General features: G+C 34.7%; 1 protein-coding gene across 7 annotated transcripts in view; it reads right to left on the bottom strand.

Annotated features, from left to right (window-relative positions):
• TEX11 (testis expressed 11) overlaps positions 1-13,524 on the bottom strand; it is a 311,406-nt gene that overhangs the window by 228,823 nt on the left and 69,059 nt on the right. For all 7 annotated transcript variants that reach the window (XM_072816896.1, XM_072816892.1, XM_072816891.1 and 4 more), the window contains one exon: positions 11,953-12,038. In XM_072816896.1, the coding sequence (XP_072672997.1) occupies positions 11,953-12,038 (86 nt within the window). The remainder of the gene's footprint in view (positions 1-11,952; positions 12,039-13,524) is intronic.

Below are 13,524 nucleotides of genomic sequence, written 5' to 3'. Positions count from 1 at the left end.
AACTCAAGACAATAAGAAATAGTTTAAATAGGCCCATAGGTATCAAAGAAATTGAATCAAAAATTAACATTCCAAAACAAAAAGCATCAAGCCCAGATGTGTTCACTGATAAATTCTACTAAATATTTAAGGAAGAAATGATTGTCAACTCTCTACAATCTCTTTACAATAGAAGCAGAAGGAATACTTCCTAACTAACTCATTCTGTGAGGCCAGCATTACCCTAATAATACCCCAAACCAGTCAGATATTATAAGAAAACTATGAACCAATATATATCATGAACATGGATGTAAAAATCCTCAATAAAATATTAGCAAGTCAAACCCAAACAGTAATTTTTAAAAACTAAACATGACAAAGTGAGATTTATCTCAGGTATGCAAAACTGGTTCAACATTCTAAAATTTCTATGTAATAGAATGAGATGAGAATAGGTAACAGAATATTGCAGGACAGGACTGCCACTGCACAACTTCAAGACTTCCAATAAAGCTACAGCAACCGGGGCACCTGGGTAGTTCAGGGAGTTAAATGTCTGCCTTTGGCTCAGGCTATGATCCCATGGTCCTGGGATAGATCCCCTGCTCAGCAGGCAATCTGCCTTTCCCTCTCCCTTTTCCTCCCTGTTTGTGTGCTTTATCTCTCTCTCTCCCTCTCAAGTAGATAAATAAAATATTTTTTTAAAAAGCTACAGGGATCCCTGGGTGGCACAGCGGTTTGGCGCCTGCCTTTGGCCCAGGGCGCGATCCTGAAGACCCGGGATTGAATCCCACGTCAGGCTCCCGGTGCATGGAGCCTGCTTCTCCTTCTGCCTGTGTCTCTGCCGCGCGCGCGCTCTCTCTCTCTCTCTCTCTGTGTGACTATCATAAATAAATTTTAAAAAATTTAAAAAGCTACAGCAATCAAGTTAGTACATTATTACAGTAATCAAGAAATTGGCTAAAGGGACACCTGGGTGGCTCAGCGGTTTAGCGCCTGCCTTCGGCCCAGAGCATGATCCTGGAGTACCAGGATCGAGTCCCACATCGGGCTCCCTGCATGGAGCCTGCTTCTCCCTCTGCCTGTGTCTCTGCCTCTCTCTCTCTCTCTCTCTCTGTGACTATCATAAAAAAAAAATTAAAAAAAAGAAAATACAAATGGATTAGTAGAACAGAATAGAGGGCCCTCATAAATACATTCAACTCATCTTTGACAAAGAAGCAAAGGCAACAGAATGGATCAAAGACAGTCTCTTCAACAAGTGATACTTGAACAATTGGACATACAAGAATATAGACACAGACCTTACATCTTTCACAAAACTTAACTCAAAATGAATCATAGAACTAGATACAAAGTGCAAAATCATAAAAATTTTAGAAGAAAACATAGGATAAAACCTAGATGATCTTAGGTATTGTGATGCTTTTTTAATTTATTTAATTTCTTTTTTATTTTCTTAAGTAGGCTCCATGGCCAATGTGGAACTTGAACTCACAACCCTAAAATCAAGAGTCACATGCTCTACTGAGTGATCCAGCCACGTGCCCCCTCTGATGCCTTTTTAGATACAATATCAAGGAAACAATACATGGGAGAAAAGTGATAAACTAGATCTCATTAAATTTTAAAACTTCTGGGTTGCCTAGATGGCTTAGTTGGTAGAGCATGCAACTCTCAATCTCAGAGTTGTAAGTTTGAGCCTCAGGCTGCGTGCAGAGATTACTTAAAAATAAAATCTTTAAATAAATGAAAAATTAAAAACTTCTGCTTTGTGAAAGACAATATCAAGAGAATTAGAAGACAAGCCACAGAGAAAATATTTGCAAAAGACACATCTGATAAAGGACTGATATCCAAAATATACCCAGAAAAGCCTCTTACAACTCAACAGTAAAAAAACAAATAACCCAATTAAAACATGATCCAAAGTTCTTAACAAATACCTCACAAAAAAAGATGTACAGATGGCAAATAAGCCTATGAAAAAATATTCCACATCATATGTCATGAGGAAAATGCATATTAAAACAAAAATTAAATACCAGTACATACCTATCAGAATGGCCAAAGTCTAAAACACTGAGTCTAAAATACTGGTGAGAATATGGAGTAATAGAGGTCTCACACATAGCTGGTGGGAATATAAAATTGTACAGCCACTTTGCAATTTGGTAGTTCCTTACAAAACTAAATATACTCTTGCCCTATGATACAGCAATCACATTCCTTGGTATTTACCAAAAGGAATGGAAAACTTACATCCAGACAAAATGCTGCATGTAGATGTTTATATGTTTATGGCAGTTTTATTCATAATTGACAAAATTTGGAAGCAACCAAGACGTCCTTCATTAGGGAAATGGACAAATAAGTTGTGGTACCTCCAGACAATGGAATATTATTCAGCACCAAAAATAAATGATTCCAACTATATAACATTCCAGAAAAGGCAAAACAATGGAGACCAAAAAGATCAGTGGTTTATAGAGTTCAGGGAAAAGGGAGGGATGAATAGGCAGAACACAGAGGATTTTTAGGGCAGTAGAACTACTCTGTATGACACTAAAATGCTATAATGGTAGATATATGTCATTTTACATTTGTCTAAACGTAGAGAATATACAACAGCAAGAGTGAACCTGGAGGGAAACTACAGAGTTAGAGGATTATGATGTGTCAATGTAAGTTCATCCTTAGTAAAAAATGTATCATTCTGGTGAGTAATGTTGATTAGTGGAGAGGCTTTGAATACGTGGGATCAGAAGTATGTGGAAAATCTCTGTACCTTCCTCTCAATTGTGTTGTAAACCTAAAACTGCTCTAAAAAACATGTTTTTATTAAAAAATCAAATAGTATGGGGTACCTGGTGGCTCAGTCAGTTAAGCGTCTACCTTTGGCTCAGGTCATGATCTCAAGGTCCTGGGATCGAGCCCCACATCCAGCTCCCTGCTCAGTGGGGAGCCCACTTCTTCCTCTCCCTCTCCCTCTGCCACTCCCTTTGCTTGTGCTTGCTCTCTCTCTCTAATAAATAAATAAAATCTTTTACAAAAATCAAACTGTACTCATATTTGGAGGGTCTGAGAGATTATACACATGCTCAAGGCTGTCCTCTCAGGCATGATCAGGGCCTGGCTGAATGCAGGGTAAAATAGTTAATTCACTAAACTGTGAAAACAATCTCTAAGACAAATACATATCCAATTGCAAAGAGTGAATATCTAACTGGCTAAGTGACCTTAAACACAACCCTTGACCAATAAGTAGCTTATGTGGATGCAGAGGTGAAGCCTAGAAAGCCATAAAAAGACAAAAACAAGGGGAAAAATCCTGAGCAGGAACATTAGAGGTCATACCCTGTGAGAAAAATTTACCTCACAGAGTTAGTCCAAATGACCAAACAATTAAAAGAACAGTAAGTTCCAGAAAGGCATGAAACTGATATCCATACTTGCTGTAAGATATTACCCAAAATGTCTAGTTTTCAACAAAATATTACAACACATGCAATAAAACAGTAAAGTGTGACTTATACAGAGGATAAAAGGAAGGCAACAGAAACTGCCTCTGAGAGGTCCCAGATGTTGCAGTGGGTAGAAAAATACTTCAAAGTAGCTATCATAAATGTTTATAGAACTATAGGAAACTATATATTTAAAAAATTAAAGGAAGGGGACGCCTAGGTGGCTCATTCGTTGGGCATCTGCCTTCAGCTCAGGGCGTGATCCTGGGGTCCCGAGATCAAGTCCTGCATTGGACTTCCTGCATGGAGCCTGCTTCTAGTCTGCCTGTGTCTCTGCCTCTCTCTCTGAGTCTCTCATGAATAAATAAAATCTTCAAAAAAAATTACAGGAAGGTATGATGATGCAATGACACAGAGAATACGAGTGTAATAATTAATCACAGAAATTATTTTTAAAAAGAACCAAATGGAAATTCTGAAGTTGAAAAGTAAAATAACTGAAAAGAAAAATTCACTAGACGCTCAACAGTAGACTTGAGCAGGCAAAAAATATATAAACTTAAAGATAGATTGATGGTGATTATACAAATCTGAGGAACAAACAGGAAAAAAAGAGTGGGGAAAAAAGAACAGAATTTCAAAGATTATCAGACATCATTCAACACAACAACATATGCATGAGAGTACCAGAAGTGGAGAAGCAAGAGAAAGAAATAGAAAATTAGAAAATATATTTAAAAAAATGATGGTTGAAAACTTCCCAAATTTGAGGGAAAACAATAATCTACACATCCAAGAAGCTTCATGGGATCCAAGTAGGCTCACACATACATACACACACAAATCCATACCCAGACACATCATGGTCCAATTACTGAAAGTCAAAGATAAAGAGAAAATCTTGAAAGCAGTTAGAGAAAAATGATTCATTGTTTCAAAGGAAACCAGATTAACAGCTAATTCTTCATCACAAATAGTGGGTGCCAGAAAGCAGGGATGACGTATTTAAAGTGCTTAAAGAGAAAAAACTGTCAACTAAAAATCCTGTATCTAGAGAAACAATTTTTCAAAAGAAGAACTAAATACATTCCTAGATAAACAAAAACTGAGAGAATTTCTTGCTGATCTGCCTTACAAGAAATATGAAAGAACATTCTTCAGGTTGAAAGCAAATGACACCAGACATTAATGTGAAATCATATGAAAAAAAGTGTTAGTAATTATTTAGATAATTATAAAAGACAATATGATTACATATTTCTTCTCATTTCCTTCCTTATTTAAAAAGCAACTATATAAATATCTATGAAATTTTATTGTTGAGGCATTACATATGTAAGATAATTTTACTATGACAACACAAAAAGCGAGTGGGAATAAAGTTATAATTAGAGTAAGGAAATAACACTAAATGGTAACTTAAATCTATTAGAATAAATGAAGATAACCAAAACTGGTAAGAAGGTTAATATATAAACAGATTCTATAAAAATATTTATGCTCTCCTTTTTTCACTGGCCTTCTCTAAAGTATATATTATATAAAGCAATAATTACAACCATGTATTGTTGAGTTTTTAAACATATGTAGACATAACACATATAATTATGTTAGCAAAAAAAGAGAAAAGGGAATAGTTATATAGAATTAAAACTTCTTGGAACTGGAGGGTATTATGCTGAGTGAAGTAAGTCAGTCGGTGAAGGACAAACATTATATGTTCTCATTCATTTGGGGAATATAAATAATAGTGAAAGGGAATATAAGGGAAGGGAGAAGAAATGTGTGGGAAATATCAGAAAGGGAGACAGAACGTAAAGACTGCTAACTCTGGGAAATGAACTAGGGGTGGTGGAAGGGGAGAAGGGCGGGGGGTGGGAGTGAATGGGTGACGGGCACTGGGGGTTATTCTGTATGTTAGTAAATTGAACACCAATAAAAAATAAATTAAAAAAAAATTAAAACTTCTTTCAGAAGAAAGTTAATATAAATCTGAAGTAATTTCTAGTAAATTAAGAGGTATATTGTAAGCCCTAGAACAACCACAAGGAAAGTAACTCAAAGAATATATAATTTTAGAAACTGTTAAACAATTTATTTGTTTTAAGATTTTAATTATTTATCCATGAGAGACACAGAGAGAGAGAGAGAGGCAGAGACACAGGCAGAGGAAGAAGCAGGCTCCATACAGGGAGCCCGACATGGGACTCGATCCCAGGTCCCCAGGATCACACCCTGGGCTGAAGGCAGCGCTAGACCGCTAAGCCACTGGGGCTGCCCCTGTTGTTTAAATGGCATACTATAAGATACCCATTTATAAGACCCAGTAACTCCACTCCTAGGTATATACACAAAAGAAGTGAAAGCAGGGACTCACGTAGACACTTATATACCAGTGTTTATAGTAGCATTATTCACAATAACAAAAATGATGGAAAAAACCCAAGTGTTCATCATCTGCTGAATGGATAAACAAATGTGTTAAATCCATAAAATGGAACATTATTAACCCACAAAAAATGAAATACCGATACATGCTACAACATGGATGAACCTTGAAAACACTATGTTAATAAGCCAAACACAAAAGGACAAATATAAAAAAAGGACAAATATTGTATGACTTCACTCATATGAGGAACCTAGAAAATGCCAAGTCATAGAGATAGAAAGTAGAATACCAGTTACCAGGGGTGAAAGGAGTGGGGAGTTATTGTTTAATGGGTACAGAATTTGTTTAGGATGATGAAAACATTCTAGAAATACAGTGGTAATGGTTATTCAACGCTGTGAGTATACTTAATACCACTGAATTGTACACTTAAAAATGGTTAAAATTGGGATGCCTGGGTGGCTCAGCAGTTGAGTGTCTGCCTTCAGCTTAGGTGGGGATCCCGGGGTCCTGGGATTGAGTCCCACGTATGTCTCCCTGCAGGGAGCCTGCTTCTCCCTCTGCCTATGTCTCTGCCTCTCTCTGTGGGTCTCTCATGAATAAATAAACAAAATCTTTTTTTAAAAAAATGGTTAAAATGGGGCAGCCAGGTGGCTCAGCGGTTTAGCGCTGCCTTCAGCCCAGGGCGTGATCCTGGAGACCCGGGATCGAGTCCCATGTCGGGCTCCCTACAGGGAGCCTGCTTCTCCCTCTGCCTGTGTCTCTGTCTCTGTCTCTGTCTCTCTCTCTCTCTGTTTCTCTCATGAATAAATAAATAAAATCTCTAAAAAAATTTTTTAATGGTTAAAATGGTAGTAAACTTTATGTTATGTATATTTTATCACAGTAAAATAAATTATTGGTAAAAAAAAAAAGAATGAAGTTCTCATGCATGCCACAACATGGAAAAATCTTTGAAAATATTCTCCTAAGTAAAATATACCAGACACAAAAGAACAGATATTGTATGATTCCACTTACATGAAATATCTAAGATAGGCAAATTCATAGAGATATAAAGTAGATTAGAGATTACCAGGGACTGGAGAAGGGGGAAGGAAGAATGGGGAATTAGTGTTCAAAAGTTACACTTTCTATTTGAGGTAATGAAAAAGTTTTCAAAAAGTTTTTGAAATAGTTTGCAATGATGGTCGAACAACATTGGGAATGTAATTAATCCCCCTGAATTGTACACTTAAAATAATTAAAATAGCAAATTTTATGTTGTATATATTCATTACCACAACAAAAAATAAATTTACTAATTTTCAAAAGATATTCACTTGAGAAAGTAGTAAAGGAAGAAAAGAGGGAATAGGTCAGTAGTCATGAGACATGTAGAAAACCAAAAGCAAAATGTCAGATATAAATCCAACAATAAATCAACATTAAAAGGCTGAATGGATTAAATAAAATCAAATATCAGAGATTTTCAGTTTGGATTTTTTAAAAAAGATCCAGCTATATGCTGCTAACACAAAACACACTTTATTTTTATTAAAGATTGATTGATTTAAAAGAGAGAGCGCACACATGGGGGTGGAGGGCAAAGGGAGAGGTAGAGAAACTTTGTAGCCTCTGCACTGAGCACAGAGCCCCCAGGCAAGGAGCAATTTCACAATCCTGAGATCACAACCTGAGCTGAAACCAAGAATCAGGACACTTAACCAACTGTGCCACCCAGGCACCCTCACAAAAAACATACTTTAAATTAAAAGACACAAAGAGATTGAAAGTAAAGGATGGAAAAAGATATACCATGTATACAGCAACCATAAGAAGACTAGCATGGCTACACTAATATCAATCAGACTTGAAGACAAAAAATGTTACTAGAGATAAAGAGGGATATTTTAAAATGATAAAAGGGCTAATTCATTCATAAGATATAACACTTAAAAGCTTATATAAACCTAACAACGGAGTCCCCATAATACATAAATAAAGGTTGACAAAACTGAATGGAAAGACACAATTCAACAATGACAGCTGAGGATTTCAATACCCTGCTTTCAAGAAGACAGGACAACTAGGCAAAACATCAAAAAGGATTACAGAAGATTGGAACAACACTACCTACTAACCTAACAACATCTATATCATACTCCACCCAATAATAGCAGACTACACCCTCTTCTCAAGTGCACATAGAACATTCTTCAGAATAGAGCATATTAAAAATCCTCAGTAGATTTAACAGAATTAAAGTCACAGAAAGTATGTTCTCCATCTACGTGAAATTAAATTAGAAATCAAGAATTTATGTAGAAATTAAACAACACACTCCTAAATAACCAATAAGTCAAAGAATAAATCACAAGAGAAAATTAGAAAATACCTTGAACTGAGTGAACAGGAAAACCCAACATACCGAAATTTATGGAATGGAAAGCAGTGGTTAGGGGAAATTTTACATTAAAAGAGAAGTAAGATCTCAACTTTCCATGTTAGGAAAATGGGGGGAAAAAAGCAAACTAAATCTAAAGCAAGCACAAAGGGGAAAAGTCATAAAGATTACAGGGGGAATTAAATTAAATAACTGAAAAACAATAGAGAAAAACCAATAAAACCAAAAGTTGATGCTTTGAAAAGGGCCAACAGTTGACAAATGTTTAGCTAGACTGACCAAGAAAAGAAGAGAGAAGACTCAGTCAAAATCAGGAATCAAAGAGGGAACATCATTACCGACTTCTGGAGAAAGACTATTCCTAAAAGACTAGGGATCTAGTGTCCCAACTAAGTGCCGTTGTATAAACCTCTCTAACTGTGCATTTCCCTATCTATACAAGATGAAATTGACCTATGGCAATCATTTTCAAACTGTAAGCAAGCTAATCTTTTTTTTTCAAACAAAATCTTGCATAGACATACTACTTAACAAAATGATTAATGCCTAACTTCTCTGAATCAAGATGGGTATGTTAGAGAATTGTGGCTAAGTTTCCTTTATCTCTTAATGGAGATTCTGAAAAGCGTTCCAGTAGAACCAGAGAACACTAGAGAACATTGTTCCAAAATTACTGAATTAGATGATCTGTAAAGATTCTTACAGCTCTAAAGTGTTAGCTTTAGTAAACTATCTTCTTGTTATTAAAGAAGAAATTGCTGATAATACAATTCATTATATTTCCACAAGATGGTGCTAATACATTCCATTTACTATTAAAATAGGTCTTGCATAAGATTTTTATAGTTAATAATTTATCAGTCTAGGATTATATAATACCCTTAACTTTTTAAAGTCCTACTATATTACTTACGTCGTTTTTATTACAAGCCTGTAATACAGATAACATTGTACCCATTTTTCAGATAAAGACATTGCAGCACATGACCCAAGGTCATACAACTGATTAGTAACAGATTTTCTACTGCTAGCTCTGTGATTGTTCCTTAGATCACACTGCCTGACTATAAATAATATTGTCAAATTCTCAAGATCTTGAGCTGAGGATAAAGGTAAAATAAAGGGATAAATATTAAGTAGCATTCAAACTGATACAAATTTCTCCAGGGCTCATCTACTGAATCATTAACATTTGTGCATAACACACACATATTTCCTTTGTTATTTCCTTATTAGAAGACTTCTGGTGGGCCACATGGCTGGTTCAGTCAGTAAAGCATGCAACTCCTAATCTCAGGGTTGTAAATTTGAGCCCCACCTGTGAGTAGGGATTACTTAAAAAAATAGAATCTTCTATGGGACACCTGGGTGGCTCAGCAGTTGAGTGTCTGCCTTTGGCTCCAGGTGTGGTCCCGGGGTCCAGGATTGAGTCCCGCATCAGGCTCCCTGTGAGGAGCCTGCTTCTCCCTCTGCATATGTCTCTACCTCTCTGTCTGTGTCTCTCGTGAATAAATAAATCAAATATTTAAAAAAATAGAATTGTCTAAAAAAGACCTCTGGTGATATATATTCCTATATAACTATAGTAAAGACTAAGCATTGATAAATAAAAATACTTCATAAATATTGTCCCTATTGTAAGCATAATAGCTATTTTTAAACCCAACATGGAAATTACATAATCTGGTTCACTAACTCAAAGCACTATGAATTTAGAAAACAGTAGTATAATTTTTGCTGAATTCTCCTCTTTTGATTCAATGAGAGATACAAGAAGTATTATACAAGCAGGAAAAAGACACACTTCACATGAGGATACTACATGCAGAGTAAAATAATTCCTAATAGGAAGCAAGTTACATTAGCTACCAACTGTGACAGGTTTTAGATTAATTTTAGAGAAATTAAAAGTAATGTTAGAAGAGGAACTCAAAAATTACTCCTACTCTAACATACTATCTAACCAATTATTTATTCACATCCAAAAAATCTAGCAGCACTGAGTTTAGGTTGTGAGGTTTCTTAAAGAAAATATAAACTGTAATCATGGTCTCAGACGGATGCTGAAGAAACAATGCTTTCTTTGGATTCTGAAAAGGAAAAAGCAGCACAGAGCTTTCACACAAAAGGTTAAGAAATATTCTCAATATAACCTACAAAAGGACTCTTCAGGAATCTAAAGCAGTCTCTGACCTGTAAGTCAAAGAAGGAGGGTATATTTCACTTATTAAGATCAACTAGATTATTTTTTATAGAACATCTTCAGGGTTTATCCAATTCTCCATGATTTTGTCTAATTCAAATGTCTTCTGTCATTTTTCCAATTTATCCCACTGTCCCTAACAAGAGATCACCAATTAGGAATTGCCCTATGCATAGTCTTTGGCTCTGTTTCATTCCATTAATTTTTCTTATTTACAGTCAATTTTGAAAAAACTCAATTCCTTAAATTCTTCAAATGCATTTCAATGATTCTTATGTCTTTTTTGTCATTTAACATATTAAAAGATCTTTTAAAAACCGTGAAAAAAATTTAAAAGAACATAAAGTAAAATGTTAATGAGCACTTATGAATGTGGGATTTGCAAAGGACTGAATGGGTACTTTCAAATTGTATATAACCTCTACCTTAAGTTAGTCACTGTTTTCAAAAGACTTAAGCCTATAGAAACACTCACTCTTCATTGCCTCCTTCTGGTGTAAAATTTATAGAGGAATGTGTTTAATTAGCAGCTATTTATTCCTACGGTATCACCAACTGCTCCCAATAGTTTTCTTAACACATAGATAATTAAAGCACAAAGAAAAAATTTTCCAAATATTAGCAGTATATGACAGAAAATGTGGCTGTTTTCTTTATGATATAGTTACTTGGGAAGTCAACAAGTAATCCACATTTGATTTCACTGTAATAAATATTAGAATAAACTAGTGGACTTGCCACATTAGTGTTCATTTATAGTAAAGAGCAAACATATTACCTAGAGATAGCAGCAATAGCTACCATTTGTTGACCGTTTCTGTCTCCCAAGCAAGTTATTGAACACTCTACAATACATGCATCAATGTATTTAAGCTGTACAATAATTCTAAAAAGTAGGTATCACAGTATTACCAATTTCCCACTGATGCCATAGATGACTCAAATTTTGAATGAGTTCATCTAATACTAGAAAGACTATCCACTGTGCTAAAATTCCTATTGTTAATAACATTGATAATTATTTTTGCCTCTTTTAAAATACATTAAAATGTGATTTTTCAGGGCATTTGAAAATACATTACCAAGTTATTTTTATATCCCAAAAAGAGGTGGAAAATATAATCAAGCAGAGATTAAAATCATATATAATAACCACAGCTAGAATTCAAGTTCTTCCTGGTTTCCCCCAAACTCATCCTGATGCTACTCTTTACCAACCCACCCTTATACTCTGAGGCTGGCAGACACCAATATATAACAAAGCAAAAAAATTTTTCATATTCTTGATGGAGATACAAAGGAGGAATGAAAGAACATACTCTTACATTATATTAAGAATAGAATACATTTTCCTATCAACTGGCAACATACAAGAATGAACATCACATGTTAAATGAAATAAATTTAGCATGTTGGCTTTTGAAATCAGAGAATGTTTAAACTGACAAAGTACCATATAGTCAATATTAACTCAACTGCATGATGATATTCCTAAATTCACATTCATTAATTTTGTTTATATTACCTAAGCCAGAAAGAACTTTCTTCGTATTTATTCTGCTTGTGGGTTTCTACTCCAAAGTTGTAACAGAGAATGTGAAGATATCCGGTCTGCAATATTAAAAAAAAGTCAGATTTATTATTTCTTTAACATTAAAAACTTTGTAATAGTCAAGGGTCTTTAAGGCATACATAAAGTATTCTGTACATCAAAATAATCCACTATTCCTTATTAAAACCTCCCAATTATATAAAGAGGAGCTACAAAACACTCAGTTGGGGTATTAGTTATATATGGAAAAGTAACACAATACATTACTGTTAGAACTTGAAAGTTACTTTGGAAGAGGAAATGGGAAACTTAATCATTGTCCAGCAAAAGGACAACCTCCTTTGTAGGTTGCCAGATCCAATAAGAGGCATTAGACCAATGAGTATAGTCAAAGAAAAAAAATCACCATAAAAGGGGATTGGGTTTTTCTTTTCAAAATCAAGACAACTTTTAAAAATTTTTGCAGTTCTGAAATGTGTCCAGCACATTGTATAGTCATAGTGCTTATTAGAAATAGTTCAATGAACCCTCTTTGACAAAAGTTTTCTTTACATAAATTACAACTGAGATAAAAGTAGGAATGAGTATGTGAATGGTGCCATAGGAAAACACTTTTTATGGATTGTCAGCATCTCAGTCTCTGCATCAGTGCCATATCTTACATAATTTTCATCTGTCAAAATACTGGGAAATGGCTTAAGAGAAAAATTTTAAATAATTTAAATAATTTATCCAAATATCCCTTCAGTGTTTATAAACATCATCTATCCAGAATCTGATTATACACATATAATGGAGTCCTTTGTAAGTTTTACTTGAGTAAAACTTCAATTAAGAATCCAAGATCTGAGTCCAGTTATTCATAAATAATGTGTAAAGACCTGTCTTCCTTCAAAAAAAGTTTCCTTTTGAATTATAGTACATTCAGAAAGAAATTCAATATGCACGCCTGAGCACTTCAGAGCTACTGTATATTTGAATCTAACATAAAGAATAGTCTTGGTAATGTGGGTCTGGCAAGAATCCAGAAGTACTTAAATGCATTCTTGACATTTCAGCAGAAAAAGCTTAACTCATTACATGCCCCAGATCCCATAGGTTCACACAGGGCCACATCAATTATACAGCTATACTGGAATAATGCAGCTCACATCCACTTGCTGCAGAGAGGCCTGTAACTAACTTGTACAGAAGAAAACGGAAAATAAAACTTTTGATGAACATCTAAGTGTATTAAGTCTTTATTCAATTTCCCGAGGATTTGTCTCTGCCCTCACAATACTTCAAGTGTACTTACATTAAACACTACTTCCTAGGGGAAAAGAATACAAAATAATAACAAACTTACAACAACAAAGCTATAAAATACTAAAATATCTTTTTAATAAACCCACAGCATATTTTCAATGTGATGACCAAAAAAATCTTTTAACACCAATACTGCTCTATGCACCCAATCATTTTTACATTCAATAATATTTACAAAGCAATCTCCTAACTCTCAGGCACTATATTTCAGTTATTACAGATAAATCAGTGAATAAA

This window comes from Canis lupus, chromosome X, assembly GCF_048164855.1.
Source record: "Canis lupus baileyi chromosome X, mCanLup2.hap1, whole genome shotgun sequence".
NCBI lineage: Eukaryota > Metazoa > Chordata > Mammalia > Carnivora > Canidae > Canis > Canis lupus.
Note: the sequence above shows the minus strand (reverse complement) of the source record. Positions and strands in the feature narration are given on the sequence as shown.